The sequence below is a fragment of the Oncorhynchus gorbuscha genome, linkage group LG23 (assembly GCF_021184085.1).
Source record: "Oncorhynchus gorbuscha isolate QuinsamMale2020 ecotype Even-year linkage group LG23, OgorEven_v1.0, whole genome shotgun sequence".
NCBI lineage: Eukaryota > Metazoa > Chordata > Actinopteri > Salmoniformes > Salmonidae > Oncorhynchus > Oncorhynchus gorbuscha.
Window position 1 is genome coordinate 30,837,132 of NC_060195.1, and position 25,190 is coordinate 30,862,321.

The window sequence follows — 25,190 nt, forward strand, 5'->3', positions numbered from 1 at the left end:
ACACCCCACGGAGCACTTTAAGACGTACACCCCACGGAGCACTTTAAGACGTACATCCCACGGAGCACTTTAAGACGTACACCCCACGGAGCACTTTAAGACGTACATCCCATGGAGCACTTTAAGACGTACACCCCACGGAGCACTTTAAGACGTACATCCCACGGAGCACTTTAAGACGTACATTCCATGGAGCACTTTAAGACGTACACCCCACGGAGCACTTTAAGACGTACACCCCACGGAGCACTTTAAGACGTACACCCCACGGAGCACTTTAAGACGTACACCCCACAGAGCACTTTAAGACGTACATCCCATGGAGCACTTTAAGACGTACATCCCACGGAGCACTTTAAGACGTATATCCCACGGAGCACTTTAAGACGTACATCCCACAGAGCACTTTAAGACGTACATCCCATGGAGCACTTTAAGACGTACATCCCACGGAGCACTTTAAGACGTACATCCCACGGAGCACTTTAAGACGTACATCCCACGGAGCACTTTAAGACGTACACCCCACGGAGCACTTTAAGACGTACACCCCACGGAGCACTTTAAGACGTATATCCCACGGAGCACTTTAAGACGTACATCCCATGGAGCACTTTAAGACGTACACCCCACGGAGCACTTTAAGACGTACACCCCACGGAGCACTTTAAGACGTACATCCCACGGAGCACTTTAAGACGTACACCCCACGGAGCACTTTAAGACGTATACCCCACAAAGCTGGGCTTTACAGAAGAGTGGCCAGAAAAAAGCTATTGCTTGAAGAAATAAATAAGCAAACACGTTTGGTGTTCACCAAAAGGCATGTGGGAGACTCCCCAAACATATGGAGAAGGTACTCTGGTCAGATGTGACTAAAATTGAGCTTTTTGGCCATCAAGGAAAACACTATGTCTCTCAAATCCAACACCTCTCATCACCCCGAGAACACCATTTTTCATAGGCAGGGACTGGGAAATTGGTCAGAATTGAAGAAATTATAGATGGCGCTAAATACAGGGAAATATATTAAGGCAAACCTGTTTCAGTCATCCAGAGATTTGAGACTGGGACGGAGGTTCACCTTCCAGCAGGACAATGACCCTAAGCATCCTGCTAAAGCAACACTTGAGTGGTTTAAGGGGAAACGTTGAAATGTTTTAGGAAGGGAGGGAGAGAGATATGCAGGGAGAGAGGAAGGGAGGGAGAGAGATATGCAGGGAGAGAGGGAGAAGGAAATGGAAATATGGAGGTGGAGTGTGTTGAGGTTGAAGCCTGTTTATATAGCCTGCTCGCCTCCCTACCACTGAGGAAGTACAGCTCCCGCTCAGCCCAGTCAAAACTGTTCGCTGCCCTGGCCCCCCAATGGTGGAACAAACTCCCTCACGACGCCAGGACAGCGGAGTCAATCACCACCTTCCGGAGACACCTGAAACCCCACCTCTTTAAGGAATACCTAGGATAGGATAAGTAATCCCTCTCACCCCCCCCCCTTAAGTTTTAGATGCACTATTGTAAAGTGACTGTTCCACTGGATGTCATAGGGTGAATGCACCAATTTGTAAGTCGCTCTGGATAAGAGCGTCTGCTAAATGACTTAAATGTAATGTAATGTAAATGTTTTGGAATGGCCTAGTCAAAGCCCAGACTTCTATCCATTTGAGAATCTGTGGTATGACTTAAAGATTGTTGACACCAGCGGAACCCATCCAACTTGAAGGAGCTGGAGCAGGTGTGTCCTGAAGAACGGGCAAAAATCCCAGTGGCTACATATGTGTAAATCAAATAATACAACCCACCCACAAAAAATCCCTTTTAATTCCAGGTTGTAAGGCAACAAAATAGGAAAAATGCCAAGCGGGGTGAATACTTTCGCAAGCCACTGCAGACAGAAGTCAGATGGGATGGAAATGGGGAGGGGTTGAGGAGAAAGAAGAAAAGATAGGGAGGCATTTATGGATGGGCAGTGAGGAACAGCTTAGTCTTCCCCTCCTGAGTTCCCTCTCTGCCCCAGGCAATTTCCAGAGAGTTCTATCCAGCACACCTGCCCACATAACAATACTTCCACCATGGAGTCTCTGCTTAAGCAGCTGAAAGCTGCATCGTCAACCCTCCAACTCTGCATTCATAAAATGTGAATTCTATGTCTGCACCCTCCTCCAGTCTAACCCAGCAGTGCTCTGTGGTCATGTTGTTGGACTCCAGGAGGTTGAGTTGAGGGAGACACAGACACAGAATGGACCACATGCCGAGGAGTTCATTTCCTGAAGAGAGGGAGCACAAAATACCTCTGCTTTCCTCTTCCCCCTTCCTCCACCTCTCTTCCCTTCCTCCCCCTCTCTCACCCTTCCTCCCTCTCTCACCCTTCCTCTCTCTCTCACCCTTCCTAAATCTCTCTCCCCCTTCATCCCTCTCTCTCAACCTTCCTCCCCCTCTCTCACCCTTCCTCCCTCTCTCACCCTTCCTCTCTCTCTCACCCTTCCTCCCTCTCTCCCCCTTCATCCCTCTCTCTCAACCTTCCTCCCCCTCTCTCACCCTTCCTCCCTCTCTCACCCTTCCTCTCTCTCTCACCCTTCCTCCCTCTCTACCCTTCATCCCTCTCTCTCAACCTTCCTCCCTCTCTCTCCCCCTTCCTCCCCTTCGCTCACCCTTCCTAACCCTCTGTTACCCTTCCTAATCCTCTATCACCCTTCCTAACCATCTCTCACCCTTCCTCCCCCTCTTTCACCCTTCCTAACCATCTCTCACCCTTCCTCCCCCTCTCTTTCTCTCCACCCTCATCCTCTATCCTCTATTTAGCCTCGACAGGTGCAAGCTGTTGTTGACTCCTGTCCCCCCTCATCAAATCAGGCTGTGTGTGTGTATGTGTGTTTGTGTGTGTGAGTATATGTGCGTGTGTGTATGTCATCAGATACAGCAGTAATGCAGAAAGACCTGCACTAAACCTGCCTCCACCTCTGCAGTACAGCACAGCCCTTTCTATGTAGGTCAGTCTCCCTCTCTCTTTCTCCCTCACTCCCTCTATCCTTCCCTCTCTACCTCACTCTCTCTCTCCTTCCCTCTCCCTCACTCCTTTTTTACCCTTGCCATGCCCTTCGCAGAACATTTCTAGCTAACACATCCTCTTCCTCCCTCCAAATACGTCTCCCTCCTTTCGTCTAACACTTGTTTTTATTCTCTCCCTCGTAGTTCTGTTTTTAACCAACAGTCACCTCCCTTTTTCTCTCTTTATAAACAGGCTTCAACCTCAACACACTCCACCTCCATATTTCCATTTCCTTCTCCCTCTCTCCCTGCATCTCTCTCCCTCCCTTCCTCTCTCCCTGCATATCTCTCTCCCTCCCTTCCTCTCTCCCTGCATATCTCTGTCCCTCCCTTCCTCTCTCCCTGCATATCTCTCTCCCCCCTTCCTTCCTCTCCCCTCCCTTCCTCTCTCCCTGCATATCTCTGTCCCTCCCTTCCTCTCTCCCTGCATATCTCTCTCCCTTCCTCTCCCCTGCATGTCTCTCTCTCCCTTCCTCTCTCCCTGCATATCTCTCCCTCCCTTCCTCTCTCCCTGCATATCTCTCTCCTCCCTTCCTCTCTCCCTGCATATCTCTCTCCCTCCTTTCCTCTCCCTGCATGTCTCTCTCCCTCCCTTCCTCTCTCCCTGCATATCTCTCCCTCCCTTCCTCTCTCCCTGAATGTCTCTCTCCCCCCTTCCTCTCTCCCTGCATATCTCTCTCCCTCCTTTCCTCTCCCTGAATGTCTCTCTCCCTCCCTTCCTCTCTCCCTGCATATCTCTCTCCCTCCCTTCCTCTCTCCCTGAATGTCTCTCTCCCTCCCTTCCTCTCTCCCTCCCTTCCTCTCTCCCTGCATATCTCTCACCACCCTTTCTCTCTCCCTGCATATCTCTCTCCCTCCTTTCCTCTCCCTGAATGTCTCTCTCCCTCCCTTCCTCTCTCCCTGCATATCTCTCCCTCCCTTCCTCTCTCCCTGCATTTCTCTCTCCCCCCTTCCTCTCTCCCTGCATATCTCTCCCTCCTTTCCTCTCCCTGAATGTCTCTCTCCCTCCCTTCCTCTCTCCCTGCATATCTCTCTCCCTCCCTTCCTCTCTCACTGCATGTCTCTCTCCCTCCCTTCCTCTCTCCCTGCATATCTCTCCCTCCCTTCCTCTCTCCCTGCATGTCTCTCTCCCTCCCTTCCCCTCGCCCTGCATATCTCTCACCTCCCTTCCTCTCTCCCTGCATATCTCTCTCCCTCCCTTCCTCTCTCCCTGCATGTCTCTCTCCCTCCCTTCCTCTCTCCCTGCATATCTCTCTCCCTCCCTTCCTCTCTCCCTGCATGTCTCTCTCCCTCCCTTCCTCTCTCCCTGCATATCTCTCTCCCTCCCTTCCTCTCTCCCTGCATATCTCTCACCTCCCTTCCTCTCTCCCTCCCTTCCTCTCTCCCTCCCTTCCTCTCTCCCTGCATATCTCTCCCTCCCTTCCTCTCTCCCTGCATATCTCTCTCCCTCCCTTCCTCTCTCCCTGCATGTCTCTCTCCCTCCCTTCCTCTCTCCCTGCATATCTCTCCCTCCCTTCCTCTCTCCCTGCATATCTCTCTCCCCCCTTCCTCTCTCCCTGCATATCTCTCTCCCTCCTTTCCTCTCCCTGAATGTCTCTCTCCCTCCCTTCCTCTCTCCCTGCATATCTCTCTCCCTCCCTTCCTCTCTCCCTGCATGTCTCTCTCCCTCCCTTCCTCTCTCCCTGCATGTCTCTCTCCCTCCCTTCCTCTCTCCCTCCCTTCCTCTCTCCCTGCATATCTCTCACCACCCTTTCTCTCTCCCTGCATATCTCTCACCTCCCTTCCTCTCTCCCTCCCTTCCTCTCTCCCTCCCTTCCTCTCTCCCTGCATATCTCTCACCTCCCTTCCTCTCTCCCTGCATATCTCTCTCCCTCCCTTCCTCTCTCCCTGCATGTCTCTCTCACCTCCTTTCCTCGCTCCCTCCCTCCCTTCCTCTCTCCCTCCCTTCCTCTCTCCATGCATATCTCTCTCCCTCCCTTCCTATCTCCCTGCATATCTCTCTCCCTCCCTTCCTCTCTCCCTGCATATCTCTCCCTCCCTTCCTCTCTCCCTGAATATCTCTCACCTCCCTTCCTCTCTCCCTCCCTTCCTCTCTCCCTGCATATCTCTCACCTCCCTTCCTCTCTCCCTGCATATCTCTCACCTCCCTTCCTCTCTCCCTCCCCTTCCCCTCCCTTCTCTCCCCTGCATATCTCTCACCTCCCTTCCTCTCTCCCTCCCTTCCACTCTCCCTGCATATCTCTCACCTCCCTTCCTCTCTCTCTCCCTCCCTTCCTCTCTCCCTCCCTTCCTCTCTCCCTGCATGTCTCTCTCACCTCCTTTCCTCTCTCCCTCCCTCCCTTCCTCTCTCCCTCCCTTCCTCTCTCCCTGCATATCTCTCTCCCTCCCTTCCTCTCTCCCTGCATGTCTCTCTCCCTCCCTTCCTCTCTCCCTGCATATCTCTCTCCCTCCCTTCCTCTCTCCCTCATGTCTCTCTCCCTCCCTTCCTCTCTCCCTGCATATCTCTCTCCTCCCTTCCTCTCTCCCTGCATATCTCTCACCTCCCCCTCCCTCTCCTCCCTTCCTCTCTCCCTCCCTTCCTCTCTCCCTGCATATCTCTCCCTCCCTTCCTCTCTCCCTGCATATCTCTCTCCTCCCTTCCTCTCTCCCTGCATGTCTCTCTCCCTCCCTTCCTCTCTCCCTGCATATCTCTCCCTCCCTTCCTCTCTCCCTGCATATCTCTCTCCCCCTTCCTCTCCCCTGCATATCTCTCTCCCTCCTTTCCTCTCCCTGAATGTCTCTCTCCCTCCCTTCCTCTCTCCCTGCATATCTCTCTCCCTCCCTTCCTCTCTCCCTGCATGTCTCTCTCCCTCCCTTCCTCTCTCCCTGCATGTCTCTCTCCCTCCCTTCCTCTCTCCCTCCCTTCCTCTCTCCCTCATATCCTCCCACCCTTTCTCTCTCCCTGCATATCTCTCACCTCCCTTCCTCTCTCCCTCCCTTCCTCTCTCCCTCCCTTCCTCTCTCCCTGCATATCTCTCACCTCCCTTCCTCTCTCCCTGCATATCTCTCTCCCTCCCTTCCTCTCTCCCTGCATGTCTCTCTCATCCTTTCCTCTCCCTCCCTCCCTTCCTCTCTCCCTCCCTTCCTCTCTCCATGCATATCTCTCTCCCTCCCTTCCTATCTCCCTGCATATCTCTCTCCCTCCCTTCCTCTCTCCCTGCATATCTCTCCCTCCCTTCCTCTCTCCCTGAATATCTCTCACCTCCCTTCCTCTCTCCCTCCCTTCCTCTCTCCCTGCATATCTCTCACCTCCCTTTCTCTCTCCCTGCATATCTCTCACCTCCCTTCCTCTCTCCCTGCCTTCCTCTCTCCCTCCTTCCTCTCTCCTGCCTCTCCCTCCCTTCCTCTCTCCCTCCCTTCCACTCTCCCTGCATATCTCTCACCTCCCTCCTTCCTCTCTCCCTCCCTTCCTCTCTCCCTCCCTTCCTCTCTCCCTGCATGTCTCTCTCACCTCCTTTCCTCTCTCCCTCCCTCCCTTCCTCTCTCCCTCCCTTCCTCTCTCCCTGCATATCTCTCACCTCCCTTCCTCTCTCCCTGCATATATCTCTCCCTCCTTCATCTCTCCCTCCCTTCCTCTCTCCCTGCATATCTCTCACCTCCCTTCCTCTCTCCCTGCATATCTCTCTCCCTCCCTTCCTCTCTCCCTGCATGTCTCTCTCCCTCCCTTCCTCTCTCCCTGCATATCTCTCACCTCCCTTCCTCTCTCCCTGCATATCTCTCACCTCCCTTCCTCTCTCCCTGCATGTCTCTCTCCCTCCCTTCCTCTCTCCCTGCATATCTCTCTCCCTCCCTTCCTCTCTCCCTGCATATCTCTCACCTCCCTTCCTCTCTCCCTGCATATCTCTCTCCCTCCCTTCCTCTCTCCCTGCATGTCTCTCTCCCTCCCTTCCTCTCTCCCTGCATATCTCTCACCTCCCTTCCTCTCTCCCTGCATATCTCTCACCTCCCTTCCTCTCTCCCTGCATGTCTCTCTCCCTCCCTTCCTCTCTCCCTGCATATCTCTCTCCCTCCCTTCCTCTCTCCCTGCATATCTCTCTCCCTCCCTTCCTCTCTCCCTGCATATCTCTCTCCCTCCCTTCCTCTCTCCCTGCATATCTCTCACCTCCCTTCCTCTCCCCTCCCTTCCTCTCTCCCTGCATATCTCTCACCTCCCTTCCTCTCTCCCTGCATATCTCTCACCTCCCTTCCTCTCTCCCTGCCTTCCTCTCTCCCCCTTCCTCTCTCCCTGCATATCTCTCACCTCCCTTCCTCTCTCCCCCTTCCTCTCTCCCTCCCTTCCACTCTCCCTGCATATCTCTCACCTCCCTTCCTCTCTCCCTCCCTTCCTCTCTCCCTCCCTTCCTCTCTCCCTGCATGTCTCTCTCACCTCCTTTCCTCTCTCCCTCCCTCCCTTCCTCTCTCCCTCCCTTCCTCTCTCCCTGCATATCTCTCACCTCCCTTCCTCTCTCCATGCATATCTCTCTCCCTCCCTTCATCTCTCCTCCCTCCCTCCCTCCCTCCCTTCCTCTCTCCCTGCATATCTCTCACCTCCTTCCTCTCTCCCTGCATATCTCTCTCCCTCCCTTCCTCTCTCCCTGCATGTCTCTCTCCCTCCCTTCCTCTCTCCCTGCATATCTCTCACCTCCTTCCTCTCTCCCTGCATATCTCTCACCTCCCTTCCTCTCTCCCTGCATGTCTCTCTCCCTCCCTTCCTCTCTCCCTGCATATCTCTCTCCCTCCCTTCCTCTCTCCCTGCATATCTCTCTCCCTCCCTTCCTCTCTCCCTGCATATCTCTCCCTCCCTTCCTCTCTCCCTGCATATCTCTCTCCCCCCTTCCTCTCTCCCTGCATATCTCTCTCCATCCTTTCCTCTCCCTGAATGTCTCTCTCCCTCCCTTCCTCTCTCCCTGCATATCTCTCTCCCTCCCTTCCTCTCTCCGTGCATGTCTCTCTCCCTCCCTTCCTCTCTCCCTGCATGTCTCTCTCCCTCCCTTCCTCTCTCCCTCCCTTCCTCTCTCCCTGCATATCTCTCACCACCCTTTCTCTCTCCCTGCATATCTCTCACCTCCCTTCCTCTCTCCCTCCCTTCCTCTCTCACTCCCTTCCCCTCTCCCTGCATATCTCTCACCTCCCTTCCTCTCTCCCTGCATATCTCTCTCCCTCCCTTCCTCTCTCCCTGCATGTCTCTCTCCCTCCCTTCCTCTCTCCCTGCATATCTCTCTCCCTCCCTTCCTCTCTCCCTGCATGTCTCTCTCACCTCCCTTCCTCTCTCCCTGCATATCTCTCACCTCCCTTCCTCTCTCCCTCCCTTCCTCTCTCCCTGCATATCTCTCACCTCCCTTCCTCTCTCCCTCCCTTCCCTCTCCCTCCCTTCCTCTCTCCCCTGCATATCTCTCCCTCCCTTCCTCTCTCCCTGCATATCTCTCCCTCCCTTCCTCTCTCCCTGCATATCTCTCTCCCTCCCTTCCTCTCTCCCTGCATGTCTCTCTCCCTCCCTTCCTCTCTCCCTGCATATCTCTCACCTCCCTTCCTCTCCCCTGCATGTCTCTCTCCCTCCCTTCCTCTCTCCCTGCATATCTCTCTCCCTCCCTTCCTCTCTCCCTGCATATCTCTCTCCCTCCCTTCCTCTCTCCCTGCATATCTCTCACCTCCCTTCCTCTCTCCCTGCATATCTCTCTCCCTCCCTTCCTCTCTCCCTCCCTTCCTCTCTCCCTCCCTTCCTCTCTCCCTGCATATCTCTCACCTCCCTTCCTCTCTCCCTGCATATCTCTCTCCCTCCCTTCCTCTCTCCCTGCATATCTCTCTCCCTCCCTTCCTCTCTCCCTGCATGTCTCTCTCACCTCCCTTCCTCTCTCCCTGCATATCTCTCACCTCCCTTCCTCTCTCCCTCCCTTCCTCTCTCCCTGCATATCTCTCACCTCCCTTCCTCTTTCCCTCCCTTCCTCTCTCCCTCCCTTCCTCTCTCCCTGCATATCTCTCCCTCCCTTCCTCTCCCCCTGCATATCTCTCCCTCCCTTCCTCTCTCCCTGCATATCTCTCTCCCTCCCTTCCTCTCTCCCTGCATGTCTCTCTCCCTCCCTTCCTCTCTCCCTGCATATCTCTCACCTCCCTTCCTCTCTCCCTGCCTTCCTCTCTCCCTCCCTTCCTCTCTCCCTGCATATCTCTCACCTCCCTTCCTCTCTCCCTCCCTTCCTCTCTCCCTCCCTTCCACTCTCCCTGCATATCTCTCACCTCCCTTCCTCTCTCCCTCCCTTCCTCTCTCCCTCCCTTCCTCTCTCCCTGCATGTCTCTCTCACCTCCTTTCCTCTCTCCCTCCCTCCCTTCCTCTCTCCCTCCCTTCCTCTCTCCCTGCATATCTCTCACCTCCCTTCCTCTCTCCATGCATATATCTCTCCCTCCCTTCATCTCTCCCTCCCTTCCTCTCTCCCTGCATATCTCTCACCTCCCTTCCTCTCTCCCTGCATATCTCTCTCCCTCCCTTCCTCTCTCCCTGCATGTCTCTCTCCCTCCCTTCCTCTCTCCCTGCATATCTCTCACCTCCCTTCCTCTCTCCCTGCATATCTCTCACCTCCCTTCCTCTCTCCCTGCATGTCTCTCTCCCTCCCTTCCTCTCTCCCTGCATATCTCTCTCCCTCCCTTCCTCTCTCCCTGCATATCTCTCTCCCTCCCTTCCTCTCTCCCTGCATATCTCTCCCTCCCTTCCTCTCTCCCTGCATATCTCTCTCCCCCCTTCCTCTCTCCCTGCATATCTCTCTCCATCCTTTCCTCTCCCTGAATGTCTCTCTCCCTCCCTTCCTCTCTCCCTGCATATCTCTCTCCCTCCCTTCCTCTCTCCCTGCATGTCTCTCTCCCTCCCTTCCTCTCTCCCTGCATGTCTCTCTCCCTCCCTTCCTCTCTCCCTGCATATCTCTCTCCCTCCCTTCCCCTCTCCCTGCATATCTCTCACCTCCCTTCCTCTCTCCCTGCATATCTCTCTCCCTCCCTTCCTCTCTCCCTGCATGTCTCTCTCCCTCCCTTCCTCTCTCCCTGCATATCTCTCTCCCTCCCTTCCTCTCTCCCTGCATGTCTCTCTCACCTCCCTTCCTCTCTCCCTGCATATCTCTCACCTCCCTTCCTCTCTCCCTCCCTTCCTCTCTCCCTGCATATCTCTCACCTCCCTTCCTCTCTCCCTCCCTTCCTCTCTCCCTCCCTTCCTCTCTCCCTGCATATCTCTCCCTCCCTTCCTCTCTCCCTGCATATCTCTCCCTCCCTTCCTCTCTCCCTGCATATCTCTCTCCCTCCCTTCCTCTCTCCCTGCATGTCTCTCTCCCTCCCTTCCTCTCTCCCTGCATATCTCTCACCTCCCTTCCTCTCTCCCTGCATGTCTCTCTCCCTCCCTTCCTCTCTCCCTGCATATCTCTCTCCCTCCCTTCCTCTCTCCCTGCATATCTCTCTCCCTCCCTTCCTCTCTCCCTGCATATCTCTCTCCCTCCCTTCCTCTCTCCCTCCCTTCCTCTCTCCCTCCCTTCCTCTCTCCCTGCATATCTCTCACCTCCCTTCCTCTCTCCCTGCATATCTCTCTCCCTCCCTTCCTCTCTCCCTGCATGTCTCTCTCACCTCCCTTCCTCTCTCCCTGCATATCTCTCACCTCCCTTCCTCTCTCCCTCCCTTCCTCTCTCCCTGCATATCTCTCACCTCCCTTCCTCTCTCCCTCCCTTCCTCTCTCCCTCCCTTCCTCTCTCCCTGCATATCTCTCCCTCCCTTCCTCTCTCCCTGCATATCTCTCCCTCCCTTCCTCTCTCCCTGCATATCTCTCTCCCTCCCTTCCTCTCTCCCTGCATGTCTCTCTCCCTCCCTTCCTCTCTCCCTGCATATCTCTCACCTCCCTTCCTCTCTCCCTGCATGTCTCTCTCCCTCCCTTCCTCTCTCCCTGCATATCTCTCTCCCTCCCTTCCTCTCTCCCTGCATATCTCTCTCCCTCCCTTCCTCTCTCCCTGCATATCTCTCACCTCCCTTCCTCTCTCCCTGCATATCTCTCTCTCTCCCTTCCTCTCTCCCTCCCTTCCTCTCTCCCTCCCTTCCTCTCTCCCTGCATATCTCTCTCCCTCCCTTCCTCTCTCCCTGCATATCTCTCTCCCTCCCTTCCTCTCTCCCTGCATGTCTCTCTTCCTCCCTTCCTCTCTCCATATCCCCCTCCCTCCTCCCTCCGTCTCTTTCTCCCAAAACCCTCTCTTTGCTGTCTCTATCCACAATATCTCTCCTTCTCTCTCGACACTCAGTTCAGGGCCATGAATGGTTGCCGTGGAAACTGCATCCTCCAGTGAAGCGGTAGAACATGGGCGTCACAGAAACAGTACTGATGCTGATGGAGAATAATGCTGCAAGCTTTCACACTCTCCCTCTTTCACACTCTCCCTCTTTCACACCCTCCCTGTTGCTAGCGGAGAGTCCAACCACTCTCCGCTAGCAACAGCAGCCTTGTATCCCCTCCTCTACCTCCATCTCTCATTCTCTTTTTTTTATTCTCATTGTCACACTCCCCCCTTTATCTCCCCTTTCCTTCTCTTGCCTCTCACTGCTCTCCATCTCTCCTCTCCTTCCTTTCCCTCTCTTTCTCTTTTCTCTCTCCCAGGGGATCGTTCAGATCCTACACTGTACTCTGTGAATCCAAATGCGTGCCTCTGCTTCAGGGACAGAGCCCTGAAATGGAGGGATGGAGGGAAAGAGGGAGGAGAGGAGAGAGGGAGAGAGATAGTTAGGCAGCAGGCAGAACCCTGATTTCATTAATGTGAGTCTGTTAATCTGGGCTCCATCTGTCACACCAGGAGCTGCACACAAAGTAGGGAGCCAACACACACACACACACACACGCACGCACGCACGCACGCACGCACACACACACACACACACACACACACACACACACACACACACACACACACACACACACACACACACACACACACACACACACACACACACACACACACACACACACACACACACACACACACACACACAATCTCTCTTTCATAGATAAAAATACATACACATAAGTATTTACATATGTGAGAGCACATACGCGCACTCATAAACAGACACACCAAAGCACCCTGGGGGATGACACAGAGGTGTAATATTTTGCTGTGGCTCTTCATCCAACAGGCAAAAATAGCCTATCAGACACAAACCCACCCTGCAGTTCTAACACTCCCGGGATACAACTCCACTCCTAACTACACGAACCTCTCGTCTCACACTGCAGCAACATATTAGAGTTACTTCAGGTCCGAACCTGCAGAAAGCAGACAAGCAACGACTGACTGACTGATCATGAGACCAGCAGATGGCTCATTCAATGAGTGTCATGATAGCGGCTGACTGGCCACTTCCATCCGCATCCTCCACTACATTGTCACTGTTAAAACTGACTCACATTTTGAGTTTGTTAAATCAAAGCACTCTACATCCTAAAATGTACCAGAACTATTGTTTCGACTCCATCCCCAAATCCTCATGCCCACAGTTTACACTGCTCAATTTGGTACGCATCTCATTATTTTTACTCCCTCCACCCATTAAGATCCATCCCACTCCTTCCCCCCAACCCCTTAGTCAACTTCAGCAAACTCTACCCATGAAGACAAGCAGCGCAACCCCTTCAGTCTCCCTCCACTCACCACCCTCTGCTCCAGGCTGCCACTCCTCAACCTGGGCATGACATCAATTGTAGAGTGGGGGAGGCTGTGTGTGTGTGTGTGTGTGTGTGTGTGTGTGTGTGTGTGTGTGTGTGTGTGTGTGTGTGTGTGTGTGTGTGTGTGTGTGTGTGTGTGTGTGTGTGTGTGTGTGTGTGTGTGTGTGTGTGTGTGTGTGTGTGTGTGTGTGTGTGTGTGTGTGTGTGTGTGTGTGTGTGTGTGTGTGTGTGTGTGCGTGCGTGTGCGTGTGTGCGTGCGTGCGTGCGTGCGTGCGTGTGTGTGTGTGTGTGTGTGTGGACAGAGAGATCACAATCTACTCAGTTCTTGCACTGTCATCCCTCTCTTCCTGTGTCAATCCATCTCTCTCCCACTCTTTCTCCATCTCTCTGTCCTCCACATTCTATACCTCTTCTACTCCTCTCTTTACCCTCCACTTTCTATCTCCTCTAACCCTCCTTCCTTGGATTTCTACTACATAACACATTCTAGCCAAGTTCCTCTCCACCCAAACACACGTCTTTTCCGGATGGTACTGACCTTGAGTCAGATGTTAATGCTGCTTCTGCAGTCATAATGAGTATGCTGATGAGGTAGAGAGCAGCTGAGAGCAAGAAGCAATGACCTGTCTTGTCCTCCACGGATTACAGCAGTGACAAGAACAGTCAACAGGGTTACCAAATGATGGTGGATGAATGCCATTTTGGCAAAAAGACAAGCTGACACTGCATCAGATTGGGCCTATAATAAGAAGGAAGAGTGTGTATGTGAGAGGGGGATGGAGGAAAGGAGGGAGAGAGAGAGAGTGAGAAAGTGAGAGAGAGAAAGAGAGAGCGAGAGAGAAAGAGAGGGCGAGAGAGAACGAATTGGCGAGGGCACTAGAACGGTCTGCAGCACCGGGCCTCACCCTACTAGAATCTGAAGTCAAATGTCTACTGTTTGCTGATGATCTGGTGCTTCTGTCCCCAACCAAGGAGGGCCTACAGCAGCACCTAGATCTTCTGCACAGATTCTGTTAGACCTGGGCCCTGAAAGTAAATCTCATTAAGAAAAAAATAATAACTCAAAAATCATAATAACTTGCATAATAATTATGCAAAAATATCCTCAGTATACAATGTAAAATACAAAAAAAGTGCATGCAGAGCAGAATTAGGCCAGAAAAATAGTCTTTACATTCTACAACCAGGAAGCGATTCCCAAACCTTCCATAACAAAGCCATCACTTACAGAGATATTAACCTGGAGAAGAGCCCCCTAAGCAAGCTGGACCTGGGGCTCTGTGGGGTCCATTTGTGAACAGAGCCCCAGGTCCAGCTTGCTTAGGGGCTCTTCTCCAGGTTAATATCTCTGGAGAAGAGACAGCAACACATTTAGTCCCAACAAAATCATGAGAAAACAAAAACATAATTACTTTACACATTGGAAAGAATTTACAAAAAAAACGAGCAAACTAGAATGCTGTTTGGCCCTAAGGGAGTACACAGTGACAAAATACCTGACTATGTACAGACTCAGTGAGCATAGCCTTGCCGTAGGCAGACCTGGCTCTCAAGAGAAGACAGGCTATGTGCACACTGCCCACAAAATGAGGTGGAAACTGAGCTGCACTTCCTAACCTCCTGCCAAATGTATGACCATATTAGAGAGACATATTTCCCTCAGATTGCACAGATCCACAAATAATTTGAAAACAAATCTAATTTTGATCAACTCCCATATCCACTGGGTGGAAATACCACAGTGTGCATCACAGCAGCAAGATGTGTGACCTGTTGCCACAAGAAAAGGTCAACCAGTGAAGAACAAACACCATTGTAAATACAACCCATATTTAAGATGTTTTCCCCCTTTTGTACTTGAACCATTTGCACATCATTACAACACTGTATATAGACATAATATGACATTTTAAATGTCTTTATTCTTTTGGAACTTTTGTGAGTGTAATGTTTACTATTAATTTTAGATTTTTGACTTTTTGTCTATTTCACTTACTTTGGCAATGTAAACATATGTTTCCCATGCCAATAAAGACCCTAAATTGAAATTGAAATTGAGAGAGCGAGACAGAGAGAGAGAGAGAGAGAGAGTGTGTTTAATATGTCTCTGTGATTAGGTCTATGAGCCTCAGAATCTCTTAGCCTCTGTAAATGTTATCTATCCTATTGATTCTGGACATCTCTCTCGATCTCTCTCTCTTCTGTCTCTCTGTCTCTCTAAATTGCTTTATTGGTATGACGTACCTATTACCAAAGCATACTTTAAGTGATTCATTTACAATATTAACATAATTCAAATAATAACAATCAATATGGTCAATGAGACAACAGCGACAACGATAATCAAGGGACAAAATAACCATACATTGAACAATAACAATGGCTTAGAGAACACATGGAGATTGGTTGGTCTGTCAGACACTGTCCCTCATCTTAAGGCAGGCAGAAATGTAGTGCGCTGCCAACCCACAGCTCTCTGCGTCCTCCCCCAACAGGACGGGTAGCCTGTCCTCATCAGAGAGGTCTTTGAAAACATCAATAAGACATTCAAACTTGGGGAAATGACACTCTCTAATTGTTGTATATATTTTTCAGGAAATGCAGCTCTGTCTCGGGTAATTGAATTCATTCTGATTGATTGGATGTTCTGGTCCTGAGGCATCAGTGTGTTTGTAGAACATGATCGTGAACTCAGCCCCAGGACCAGCTGGATGAGGGTACTCTTCTCTTCGCTCAGCTCTTGGCATTGCAGGTCTTGGTAATGATATGAGAGGGGTTCACTGTATTTTAGATGTTTCCAAAACTTAATAGCAAGTTTTGGAGTTTTATTATTAGTGGATAATGGCCCACATCTACCCTGCATGCAATGTTTCTGGTTTTCCTCTGGACATTTAGGATGAAATACAGTCGGTATAATGCATTTTGCATCAGGCTAATTTTCTGTATTTTGAAAGTTGTATATCTTGAAAACCTAATTGCTGACAAGCAAAACATTTTGGAAACATCAACAATAGACAAATGAAACAAATACAAAAGGAGAGTTTTTGGGTAGAATTTTCTTTTAAGGGTAAACAATATAGATGACAGCAAACATCTATTCTCTTTGAATGGTTCTTCTTCCTATTCATTGAACAAGTTAACTTTCAGTGCAATGGCTGTGTGTGTGTTTGATTAGTGCAGATAAACTGGAGGAGCTGTTTCATCAATCCTACAGAGTTCTCCTGTCCTCTGAAGGCCTCCGCGTCGCTTCGCTGGTCCTGCTGTTGGGCCCTGTGGAGGTCTGGGCCGGAGGGCTGCCTGTTTGGTCTGGTAGAGGTGGTGGTCTGGTGGTGGGAGGGGCCTGTGGGGTGCATTGGGTCTGGTGTGGCGTTGAGGGGGCCTGGGGCTCCTTGGTGGTGCGGTGGTCTGGTTGGGGTCTCTGGGTGGTCCTCTGTCCAGTGCTGCGTGGGCTGTTTGTCTACCAAGTATCACATCCTTTAGGATATTGGCAAACATCCCAACTTTCTGCATACTCTAGTGGGAGTGGTTGTGCAGGTGCTCTGGGGTGATTGTTGGGTTGTGAGCAACGTGTACATTCGGGAGCAGGGCAAGCTGTCAACATGATGTCAGTATTGCTTTTCTGGATGGTACGGACGAAATTCTCTGCTGGGTAGCAGAGGGGAGATGGCGATGTGGGAGTTGGGGAAAGACTCAAGCCCACTCTGTTGACCAGGCTGTCTACTCTCCCCTGCTCCTCTCTGTTGACCAGTCTGTCTACTCTCTCCTGCTCCTCTCTGTTGACCAGGCTGTCTACTCTCCCCTGCTCCTCTCTGTTGACCAGGCTGTCTACTCTCCCCTGCTCCTCTCTGTTGACCAGGCTGTCTACTCTCCCCTGTTCCTCTCTACTGACCACGCTGTCTACTCTCTCCTGCTCCTCTCTGTTGACCAGGCTGTCTACTCTCTCCTGCTCCTCTCTGTTGACCAGGCTGTCTACTCTCTCCTGCTCCTCTCTGTTGACCAGGCTGTCTACTCTCTCCTCCTCCTCTCTGTTGACCAGGCTGTCTACTCTCCCCTGCTCCTCTCTGTTGACCAGTCTGTCTACTCTCTCCTGCTCCTCTCTGTTGACCAGGCTGCCTACTCTCCCCTGCTCCTCTCTGTTGACCAGGCTGTCTACTCTCTCCTCCTCCTCTCTGTTGACCAGGCTGTCTACTCTCCCCTGCTCCTCTCTGTTGACCAGGCTGTCTACTCTCCCCTGCTCCTCTCTGTTGACCAGTCTGTCTACTCTCCCCTGCTCCTCTCTGTTGACCAGGCTGTCTACTCTCTCCTGCTCCTCTCTGTTGACCAGTCTGTCTACTCTCCCCTGCTCCTCTTTGTTGACCAGGCTGTCTACTCTCTCCTGCTCCTCTCTGTTGACCAGGCTGTCTACTCTCTCCTGCTCCTCTCTGTTGACCAGGCTGTCTACTCTCTCCTGCTCCTCTCTGTTGACCAGTCTGTCTACTCTCCCCTGCTCCTCTCTGTTGACCAGGCTGTCTACTCTCTCCTGCTCCTCTCTGTTGACCAGTCTGTCTACTCTCCCCTGCTCCTCTCTGTTGACCAGGCTGTCTACTCTCTCCTGCTCCTCTCTGTTGACCAGGCTGTCTACTCTCTCCTGCTCCTCTCTGTTGACCAGTCTGTCTACTCTCCCCTGCTCCTCTCTGTTGACCAGGCTGTCTACTCTCCCCTGCTCCTCTCTGTTGACCAGTCTGTCTACTCTCCCCTGCTCCTCTCTGTTGACCAGTCTGTCTACTCTCCCCTGCTCCTCTCTGTTGACCAGGCTGTCTACTCTCCCCTGTTCCTCTCTACTGACCAGGCTGTCTACTCTCCCCTATTCCTCTCTGTTGACCAGGCTGTCTACTCTCCCCTGTTCCTCTCTACTGACCAGGCTGTCTACTCTCCCCTGTTCCTCTCTGTTGACCACGCTGTCTACTCTCCCCTGTTCCTCTCTGTTGACCAGTCTGTCTACTCTCCCCTGCTCCTCTCTGTTGACCAGTCTGTCTACTCTCCCCTGTTCCTCTCTACTGACCACGCTGTCTACTCTCCCCTGCTCCTCTCTGTTGACCAGGCTGTCTACTCTCCCCTGCTCCTCTCTGTTGACCAGTCTGTCTACTCTCCCCTGCTCCTCTCTGTTGACCAGTCTGTCTACTCTCCCCTGTTCCTCTCTACTGACCACGCTGTCTACTCTCCCCTGCTCCTCTCTGTTGACCAGGCTGTCTACTCTCCCCTGCTCCTCTCTGTTGACCAGGCTGTCTACTCTCCCCTGCTCCTCTCTGTTGACCAGTCTGTCTACTCTCTCCTGCTCCTCTCTGTTGACCAGGCTGCCTACTCTCCCCTGCTCCTCTCTGTTGACCAGTCTGTCTACTCTCCCCTGCTCCTCTCTGTTGACCAGGCTGTCTACTCTCCCCTGCTCCTCTCTGTTGACCAGGCTGTCTACTCTCTCCTGCTCCTCTCTGTTGACCAGGCTGTCTACTCTCTCCTGCTCCTCTCTGTTGACCAGGCTGTCTACTCTCCCCTGCTCCTCTCTGTTGACCAGGCTGTCTACTCTCCCCTACTCCTCTCTGTTGACCAGGCTGTCTACTCTCTCCTGCTCCTCTCTGTTGACCAGGCTGCCTACTCTCCCCTGCTCCTCTCTGTTGACCAGGCTGTCTACTCTCTCCTCCTCCTCTCTGTTGACCAGGCTGTCTACTCTCCCCTGCTCCTCTCTGTTGACCAGTCTGTCTACTCTCTCCTGCTCCTCTCTGTTGACCAGGCTGCCTACTCTCCCCTGCTCCTCTCTGTTGACCAGGCTGTCTACTCTCTCCTCCTCCTCTCTGTTGACCAGGCTGTCTACTCTCCCCTGCTCCTCTCTGTTGACCAGGCTGTCTACTCTCCCCTGCTCCTCTCTGTTGACCAGTCTGTCTACTCTCCCCTGCTCCTCTCTGTTGACCAGGCTGTCTACTCTCTCCTGCTCCTCTCTGTTGACCAGTCTGTCTACTCTCCCCTGCTCCTCTCTGTTGACCAGGCTGTCTACTCTCTCCTGCTCCTCTCTGTTGACCAGGCTGTCTACTCTCTCCTGCTCCTCTCTGTTGACCAGGCTGTCTACTCTCTCCTGCTCCTCTCTGTTGACCAGTCTGTCTACTCTCCCCTGCTCCTCTCTGTTGACCAGGCTGTCTACTCTCTCCTGCTCCTCTCTGTTGACCAGTCTGTCTACTCTCCCCTGCTCCTCTCTGTTGACCAGGCTGTCTACTCTCTCCTGCTCCTCTCTGTTGACCAGGCTGTCTACTCTCTCCTGCTCCTCTCTGTTGACCAGTCTGTCTACTCTCCCCTGCTCCTCTCTGTTGACCAGGCTGTCTACTCTCCCCTGCTCCTCTCTGTTGACCAGTCTGTCTACTCTCCCCTGCTCCTCTCTGTTGACCAGTCTGTCTACTCTCCCCTGCTCCTCTCTGTTGACCAGTCTGTCTACTCTCCCCTGTTCCTCTCTACTGACCAGGCTGTCTACTCTCCCCTATTCCTCTCTGTTGACCAGGCTGTCTACTCTCCCCTGTTCCTCTCTACTGACCAGGCTGTCTACTCTCCCCTGTTCCTCTCTGTTGACCACGCTGTCTACTCTCCCCTGTTCCTCTCTGTTGACCAGTCTGTCTACTCTCCCCTGCTCCTCTCTGTTGACCAGTCTGTCTACTCTCCCCTGTTCCTCTCTACTGACCACGCTGTCTACTCTCCCCTGCTCCTCTCTGTTGACCAGGCTGTCTACTCTCCCCTGCTCCTCTCTGTTGACCAGTCTGTCTACTCTCCCCTGCTCCTCTCTGTTGACCAGTCTGTCTACTCTCCCCTGTTCCTCTCTACTGACCACGCTGTCTACTCTCCCCTGCTCCTCTCTGTTGACCAGGCTGTCTACTCTCCCCTGCTCCTCTCTGTTGACCAGGCTGTCTACTCTCCCCTGCTCCTCTCTGTTGACCAGGCTGTCTACTCTCTCCTGCTCCTCTCTGTTGACCAGGCTGCCTACTCTCCCCTGCTCCTCTCTGTTGACCAGTCTGTCTACTCTTCCCTGCTCCTCTCTGTTGACCAGGCTGTCTACTCTCCCCTGCTCCTCTCTGTTGACCAGGCTGTCTACTCTCTCCTGCTCCTCTCTGTTGACCAGGCTGTCTACTCTCTCCTGCTCCTCTCTGTTGACCAGGCTGTCTACTCTCCCCTGCTCCTCTCTGTTGACCAGGCTGTCTACTCTCCCCTACTCCTCTCTGTTGACCAGGCTGTCTACTCTCTCCTGCTCCTCTCTGTTGACCAGGCTGTCTACTCTCTCCTGCTCCTCTCTGTTGACCAGGCTGTCTACTCTCTCCTGCTCCTCTCTGTTGACCAGGCTGTCTACTCTCCCCTGCTCCTCTCTGTTGACCAGTCTGTCTACTCTCCCCTGCTCCTCTCTGTTGACCAGTCTGTCTACTCTCCCCTGCTCCTCTCTGTTGACCAGGCTGTCTACTCTCCCCTGCTCCTCTCTGTTGACCAGGCTGTCTACTCTCTCCTGCTCCTCTCTGTTGACCAGGCTGTCTACTCTCTCCTGCTCCTCTCTGTTGACCAGGCTGTCTACTCTCTCCTGCTCCTCTCTGTTGACCAGGCTGTCTACTCTCCCCTGCTCCTCTCTGTTGACCAGTCTGTCTACTCTCCCCTGCTCCTCTCTGTTGACCAGTCTGTCTACTCTCCCCTGCTCCTCTCTGTTGACCAGTCTGTCTACTCTCCCCTGCTCCTCTCTGTTGACCAGGCTGTCTACTCTCTCCTGCTCCTCTCTGTTGACCAGGCTGTCTACTCTCCCCTGCTCCTCTCTGTTGACCAGGCTGTCTACTCTCTCCTGCTCCTCTCTGTTGACCAGGCTGTCTACTCTCTCCTGCTCCTCTCTGTTGACCAGGCTGTCTACTCTCCCCTGCTCCTCTCTGTTGACCAGTCTGTCTACTCTCCCCTGCTCCTCTCTGTTGACCAGTCTGTCTACTCTCCCCTGCTCCTCTCTGTTGACCAGTCTGTCTACTCTCCCCTGCTCCTCTCTGTTGACCAGGCTGTCTACTCTCTCCTGCTCCTCTCTGTTGACCAGGCTGTCTACTCTCCCCTGCTCCTCTCTGTTGACCAGGCTGTCTACTCTCTCCTGCTCCTCTCTGTTGACCAGGCTGCCTACTCTCTTGGGGGTGGGGGGTGGGGGGGCTCTCTAGGAGTCTCTACAGTCTGTTCCCTTCACCTTCTTGTTGACAGACTCCTTATCCATCTCCTACTTCACCTGCACTTGCCCACTCCTCATGGTGGCCTTTACCTCCTCAAGCGCTGTGGTAAGGTTCTCTTGATCTCAGCTCCTGGACAAGTTCTTTAGTTTCGTCCCGCAATGGTTAATCTGGTCCTGTAGAAGCTCTGTGTCTGGGCTGGAGAGGGTGTAGCGGGGGGCTGCTATTTTAGCTCAGTAACTCATACCTCTAACAGAGCCAGCTTGTCTCTCAGCAGACTGATGGTGGTGTGGTCTTGGCTCTGGGGGTTGTAGACGGGCAGGGGAAGGGGGGCTAGGATAGACCTGTTGGTGGATCTGTGTTTGTGCTCCTGATGTTGGAGTGCATGAGGAGAGGTAGGGGCGCTGTCCTTGTCCTTTTTCACTCACTATCTTCTCCAGGGTGGGGAAGACCTGCACAAAAGAGCTGAGTGGAGCCTCACTGCCCTGGACCACGACACTGCCGTTCTGGTACGTTTACCGTCTGAAACATGTTTTCCTGGTCCTTTTCACAGTCCTCGAAAATGTGTATTGTCCTTCCCCTGCAGATTCCTTTCTTTGTTGTATAGCTGAAATGCCTGGTTACAGCTGTATGCCAGGCAGTGGTGTAGTCTGTGTAAACTAACAGGTTTGCCCCCCCCCCACAGAACATGTGTGATTTACTCTGAGTGGGGCGGTGAGCAGAAGAGTCAGGGTGATTGAGTACCTGATCTCTATCTCAGTTAAGTTATAGTTGGTCTGGGTTAAATGTGTCAGTCAAAGTCAGTAAAGGTTTGCTTTGGTCAGTCTGGATTGTTCTGAATTGGTCAGGATTCGTTAGTCAGGGTGGTCTTAGTCTGGTTTCATCTGCTTTGGTCTGGGTTGGTCAAGATTAGAGCAGTTCAGTGTGTAGGGTTGGGGCCCGGCTCTTACCTCCGGTGGCGCTAGACACGGTCGGCCAGTTCTGGACCAGAACCCCCTGGGCTCCCTGCATCACCGACGACTCCTCCATGTGCACTGAGCTGGAACAACACAAACACACACACTGAGGTTACACACTGGAGAAATATAACACACACTCAGAGGTTACACACTGGAGAAATATAACACACACTCAGAGGTTACACACTGGAGAAATATAACACACACTCAGAGGTTACACACTGGGGAAATATAACACACACTCAGAGGTTACACACTGGAGAAATATAACACACACTCAGAGGGTACACACTGGAGAAATATAACACACACTCAGAGGGTACACACTGGAGAAATATAACACACACTCAGAGGGTACACACTGGAGAAATATAACACACACTCAGAGGTTACACACTGGGGAAATATAACACACACTCAGAGGGTACACACTGGAGAAATATAACACACACTCAGAGGTTACACACTGGAGAAATATAACACACACTCAGAGGTTACACACTGGGGAAATATAACACACACTCAGAGGTTACACACTGGAGAAATATAACACACACTCAGAGGGTACACACTGGAGAAATATAACACACACTCAGAGGGTACACACTGGAGAAATATAACACACACTCAGAGGTTACACACTGGGGAAATATAACACACACTCAGAGGTTACACACTGGAGAAATATAACACACACTCAGAGGTTACACACTGGAGAAATATAACACACACTCAGAGGTTACACACTGGAGAAATATAACACACACTCAGAGGTTACACACTGGGGAAATATAACACACACTCAGAGGTTACACACTGGAGAAATATAACACACACTCAGAGGTTACACACTGGAGAAATATAACACACACTCAGAGGTTACACACTGGAGAAATATAACACACACTCAGAGGTTACACACTGGAGAAATATAACACACACTCAGAGGGTTACACTGGAGAAATATAACACACACTCAGAGGTTACACACTGGAGAAATATAACACACACTCAGAGGTTACACACTGGAGAAATATAACACACACTCAGAGGTTACACACTGGAGAAATATAACACACACTCAGAGGTTACACACTGGGGAAATATAACACACACTCAGAGGTTACACACTGGGGAAATATAACACACACTCAGAGGTTACACACTGGAGAAATATAACACACACTCAGAGGTTACACACTGGAGAAATATAACACACACTCAGAGGTTACACACTGGAGAAATATAACACACACTCAGAGGTTACACACTGGGGAAATATAACACACACTCAGAGGGTACACACTGGAGAAATATAACACACACTCAGAGGTTACACATTTGGGAAAATATAACACACACTCAGAGGTTACACACTGGAGAAATATAACACACACTCAGAGGTTACACACTGGAGAAATATAACACACACTCAGAGGTTACACACTGGAGAAATATAACACACACTCAGAGGTTACACACTGGGGAAATATAACACACACTCAGAGGGTACACACTGGAGAAATATAACACACACTCAGAGGTTACACACTGGGGAAATATAACACACACTCAGAGGGTACACACTGGAGAAATATAACACACACTCAGAGGTTACACACTGGAGAAATATAACACACACTCAGAGGTTACACACTGGAGAAATATAACACACACTCAGAGGTTACACACTGGGGAAATATAACACACACTCAGAGGGTACACACTGGAGAAATATAACACACACTCAGAGGTTACACATTTGGGAAAATATAACACACACTCAGAGGTTACACACTGGAGAAATATAACACACACTCAGAGGTTACACACTGGAGAAATATAACACACACTCAGAGGTTACATACTGGAGAAATATAACACACACTCAGAGGTTACATACTGGAGAAATATAACACACTGTGACTTGGTGAGGTTGGACCCAGGTGCAGAGAAGAGACCAGACGAGGAATCAGTGGCTAAGGATAAACATAATACTTTACTGAGAAACGGAAGCCGCAGGATCACAGTACACTTGAAAAACAACAACCACTAAGTTTCCAAAACCCAAACTGACACGCGAACAGCGACAGTCCAGTGGACGAGTTTAGCAGTGTGTTGTGAGCAAACTCTGCCCAGACAGGGAACTTGCTCCAGTTGCTGACCTGGGTGGAGATTAAACAGCGGAGGAACTTCTCCAGCTCCTGGTTGGCCCAGTCTGTTTGCCCATTCGACTGTGGGTGGAACCCTGAGGAGAGACTCGCCGACGCCACCAACAGGGAGAAGAAGGCTTTCCGTGCAACGAACTGGGGCCCACAATCCAAGACAATGTCCTGGGGAAGTCCGTGTAGGGAAACTTGGGTAAGGTGACGAAATAGGCTGCCTTGGAAAACCAATCGATGACCACCAGGATAGTGGTAAGCCCTTGGGATGGGGGTAACCCTGTGATAAAGTCTATGGACAGGTGAAACCAGGGCCTGGCTGGGGATGGGCAGAGGCTGGAGCAACCCAGCCGGTCACTGTTGTGCTTTGGGAACAGGTGGAGCAAGCTGTAACGAAGGATCTCACATCCTCAATCATGTTGAGCGACCAGAATTTACGCATCAGGAACTCGAGTGTCCGATTAAACCCTGGATGCCAGTATCATTTATCCCAACAGGGGTAGCACCTTCTGATATAGTGAGCTACAGAGCAGGGTTTTAACTGAGGATTTAAGAGACTCTCTATCTTTCTCTTTATTGTGTTAGCAAGATAGAGGATGGAACCAGGTACCAGAACATCTCCTGATAAAGACAGAAACCCATGCAGGTGGTTTTAAGGCAGTGCTCTCCCTCTCTCAATCCCCCCTGCGCTTCCATTTTTCATCCCCCTCTCCTCTCCTCCCATTTGTCCCTGCTTGGAGAACTGGGTCTCATTTAGTCTCACTAAGGTCAGGTGAGAAGAAACCATTAGCCACTTCGGCAGGAATCGCTCTGCCTTTCACTGTCTCTGTTGCTGTGTTTCTCACTCACACGGACACACACACACACACACACACACTCACACAGACACACAAGCCAATATGTTATTGACTATGAAAATTCTCTACGTTTTCCCCCATCTCTATACTGAAAAACGTCAATGTTCAGCTGCAAGGACATGTTCTCCATGAGGTGAATGAAAGTGTTGTATGAGATAATAGTTGAACATATACAGTAAGAGAGACAAAAGGAAGGAGAACCTTGTGGGTTGAGGTAGCAGGATAGCCACCATTTTAGTTGCACTTCTTCTCAATGCTCTACACACGTCTGGTTGTCTGCGCGTACA

At 51.7% G+C, this 25,190-nt stretch overlaps 1 protein-coding gene across 12 annotated transcripts in view; it reads right to left on the reverse strand.

Moving 5' to 3' along the window:
- Positions 1-25,190, reverse strand: part of LOC124011672 (protocadherin alpha-C2-like) — a 234,905-nt gene that overhangs the window by 15,850 nt on the left and 193,865 nt on the right. For all 12 annotated transcript variants that reach the window (XM_046325144.1, XM_046325143.1, XM_046325152.1 and 9 more), the window contains one exon: positions 21,876-21,964. In XM_046325144.1, the coding sequence (XP_046181100.1) occupies positions 21,876-21,964 (89 nt within the window). The remainder of the gene's footprint in view (positions 1-21,875; positions 21,965-25,190) is intronic.